This window comes from Merops nubicus, unplaced genomic scaffold (assembly GCF_000691845.1).
Source record: "Merops nubicus isolate BGI_N331 unplaced genomic scaffold, ASM69184v1 scaffold28220, whole genome shotgun sequence".
NCBI lineage: Eukaryota > Metazoa > Chordata > Aves > Coraciiformes > Meropidae > Merops > Merops nubicus.
This window is the reverse complement of record NW_008581280.1, coordinates 709-4468: the sequence shown is the minus strand read 5'-3', so window position 1 is coordinate 4468 and position 3760 is coordinate 709. Positions and strand designations below refer to the sequence as shown.

The 3760-nt window shown below is 45.5% G+C and overlaps 1 protein-coding gene across 1 annotated transcript; it reads left to right on the top strand.

Annotated features, from left to right (window-relative positions):
- Window positions 1-240: 240 nt before the first annotated feature.
- On the top strand, window positions 241-1011 carry HOXA2 (homeobox A2; the record flags this gene model as incomplete). Its single annotated transcript, XM_008949506.1, has 1 exon — window positions 241-1011. A coding segment is annotated over one exon (752 nt), but the record flags the coding sequence as incomplete, so codon positions are not given.
- Between the last annotated feature and the right edge of the window lie 2749 nt (window positions 1012-3760).

The window sequence follows — 3760 nt, the reverse complement described above, 5'->3', positions numbered from 1 at the left end:
CCCCGGGATGCGATGTGCTCGGGTGCTGAAATTCAATCCGTGCATTTATCTGTTTTGTGTGTGCGTGCGTGTGTTTTTGCTTTCGCTGTTCTGGCACTGGTGCTTTGGGGTGCGTGTGGTGGTGGTGGTCTTTTTCTTTTCCTTCTTTTTTTTTTTTTCTTTTTTTTTTTTCTTTTCTTTCTTTCTTTTCTTTCCTTTTTCCTTTTTCCTTTTTTTTTCTTTTTTCTTTTTTTTTAACAGACCCCCTTGAAATCCCTGATAGCGGTAGCGGTGGATCTAGGCGGCTGAGGACGGCTTACACCAACACCCAGCTTCTGGAGCTAGAGAAAGAATTTCATTTCAACAAGTACCTCTGTAGACCAAGGAGGGTTGAGATTGCAGCCTTGCTGGATCTGACTGAGAGACAAGTCAAAGTCTGGTTCCAGAACAGAAGGATGAAGCACAAGAGACAGACCCAGTGCAAGGAGAACCAAAACAGCGAGGGGAAATTTAAGAGCCTAGAGGACCCCGAGAAAGCAGCGGAGGAGGAGGAGGAAGAGGAGGAGAAATCCCTCTTCGAGCAAGCCCTCAGCAATGTCTCTGGTGCTCTCTTGGAGCGGGAAGGCTACACTTTCCAGCAGAATGCCCTCTCCCAGCAGCAGGCGCAGAATGCGCACAATGGCGAGTCCCAAACTTTTCCTGTTTCGCCTTTAACGAGCAATGAGAAAAATCTGAAACATTTTCAACATCAGTCACCCACTGTTCAAAACTGCCTCTCAACAATGGCCCAGAACTGTGCAGCTGGTCTGAACAATGACAGTCCTGAGGCCCTAGATGTCCCTTCTTTACAGGACTTTAACGTTTTCTCCACAGATTCCTGCCTACAGCTTTCAGATGCAGTTTCCCCCAGTTTGCCAGGATCTCTGGACAGTCCCGTAGATATTTCTGCTGACAGTTTTGACTTTTTTACAGACACACTCACTACAATTGATTTGCAGCATCTGAATTACTGAGAAATTAAAGACATCCTCTTCAAGGGTCCTGCTTTCTCCTCCTTATTCTTCATTTTTCCCGTGGTTTTTTTTTTTTTTTTTTTTTTTTTTTTTTCCCCTCCCTTTTGCCTGGTCGGCATTTTCTGTTTATTACCTCCCTCTGCTGTGCCATTTTGCCATTTCTTACGAAGTTTTAGTTGTGTTTACTTTTAACCTAGCCACATCCTAGGTCCTTCTATGAAAGCAATATATGAGGTTTGTAAGAAAGTGATCATATAGGAATTGTATCTTCACTTTCTTTTTATTTTTGTATTGCATTAGGATGCGTTGTCATAAGTATTTTTGGTAGAATAAATTCTTGTTTGCTACAAGGAGCTTTCTCTTTTTAGTTTCTCTTTCTCCTCTCTTTCTCTCTCCTTTCAAGACTGATAACACGACGGGTATTTCTCTCCCTCCCTTCTACTCTTAATTTACTAATAATCAAACCCCAACATTCTGACTACAAGCTCCCCCCTTTTAGCAATTTAGGACATTTATTAGAGAGGAAAAATACATTAAAAATCTTTATTGAAAAGGTTCTCACAAGGAGAAAATAAAACAAAATCTCCAAACAAACCAAAGAAACTAAAACCATTCACAGCTTTGACGGAGACCTCTTTTAATGTATAAATGTAGCATCTTATCTCCGTGAAGATACAAAGCATGGAAATGCTGAGCTGTAACAAAAGCATGAACAAGCACTTTCTCTGTTACAAGCAAACCAGAAGACTCAGGAGGATAAGAATCTCCTGGAGAAAATAGCCTGTTACATATACGAAAGGCTTTTTTTTTTTTTTTTTTTTTTTTAAATTAATTCTGTTTTTCTAGAAAGTGGTTCTTAGCAGCCAGCAAGTTGTTTCAGGAAGTATAACTTAAAAAATACCAGAGCTCAGAGAGAAAGCGGTTGGGTACTTCTCACATGCTGAGTGGTCCAAGAAATCAGCCCTAGAAAGACAGGAAATTGAGAAGTTAGTGGCTGTAACACAGAAAGAGTGGCAGAAACGCAGGGAAACAAACAAACAAAATAACATTTAAGGAGGAATCAGCCCCTCCACTGGTTCTTTTTGAGGGATGGTGCGGGGGCACAGCCAAAGATATTTTTCTGTTTAAGCCTTTTTGCGGGGTGGAGGACTGGCAACGAAAAGGGGAAACTCGGACATCAAAGTTACGATTTCCTCGGGGCTCTTCACTCTGCTGGCAGCAGCAAAGATAGGCTTTCAGAAAAATCCACCAAATTGCCCGTCACCTGACCAGCAGCGTTGCTGGACCCCAAAACAGAGGGTGAGCCCTGTTCTTCGGGGTAAAACTGAGCAACAGATGCCAGCGGGGCTTTGCTGCTCTGGGGCCAAGGGGGTGCCGGGCGGGTGCGATCGCGGCTTCTTGTATGAGTGCGTGTGAGTGTGAGTACGTGTAAGCCTGTGCTTACATTACAGAGGTGAGTGGGGCTTGAGCTGGGTTTTGTGGACGCGGCTCTGCTGCCCGTCCATGCAAGGAGTGTTGTTTCCCAGCCCTGCAACACGTTGTGGAGCTGGGATGCGTGGGTTATAGCTGGAAGGGCTGAACGCAATTCTTCCGAAAGTCATAAATCAAACTCTTTCTATGAATGAGAATGTCATCAAAGAGATCAATTGCAGGAACACATGCACAAATAAAAATCCTCTTACGTATTTGCCGGGGCTGGGGATCCCCGTCTAAAACCATTAAGTGAGAAGGCGTTTAGTCATAATTCATTTTTATTGCTCTTTTAAAACAACAGCTTGGCTGAGCTGCGGACGTGGCGAAACCTCGTCCCTGCTTCTCCTTCTCTCTGCTCCAGCCCTGTCCCTGTGGAAAGTGAGGAGTCTCACCGGCATTTTAAATCATCGGCCATGGGGTTAAATTGGACAGGAACGCGCACGTACGGGTTGGGGGTTCTTTTGTGCCCAGATTTTTGGATGCTGACAACGCTTTAAAAAAACCCCAACCAACCGAAAATAAAATCCCCCCACGCTACATGTAAACTTCTCACAAACTCCATTTAAATAAATGAGGGGATTCAGCGAGCAGGAGTCTCCTCCGAGTCTCCCGGTGAACCTTGGGGCCACAGCGGGGCCACACTCCCATGGAAAAGCCTAAAGCGCCGGAATCGCCCCCTCAGCCCCCGTCCCGGGGCAGGAAACGCGGAGCGGGACGGCGGAGGGGCGCGGAGGGGCCGGTTCGGCCTGTGTACAGAGGGAAGGGTGGGAGGAGGGGGGCCGTGAGGTGGGGTTGGTGTTCGCCTCTGCTCCAGCCCTTCTCATGGTGTTGCCCCCACGCACAGTACAGGCAGCAAACCCCCAACGCCCCGTCAGAGAGACAATGCAACAAAAGAGACAATGGCAAGAAAAAGAGAAAAAGGGTTTTCGGGATACTGGTGACTGTAAGAGAGGTGCGGTGATTCAGCAGAATTTACGGTTAAAATGGATCTATTTATAGTAAAATACAATTTTTTTTTCTTGGCTGGCTGAAAAGCTCTGAAAAGATGCCAGCCTTTTATTAGCAAACAGTCCCAGCGTCCTGCCTTTTTTTTTCTTCTGCTTTATGCAGTATTTATCACAGCTGATTTACAAGAATGAAATTAATGTGTTTACAGCCGTAACCATAGCCAATATTGGTGCAGTATAATGCCATACAAGCCTCTGGAGTCTTGCTGCTCTTATCCTCCACCCTCCCCCCCGGAGTTTAAGAAACTGAGCCTTTCCAGAGGCCCCAACGCAGTAAATCAGAACAAA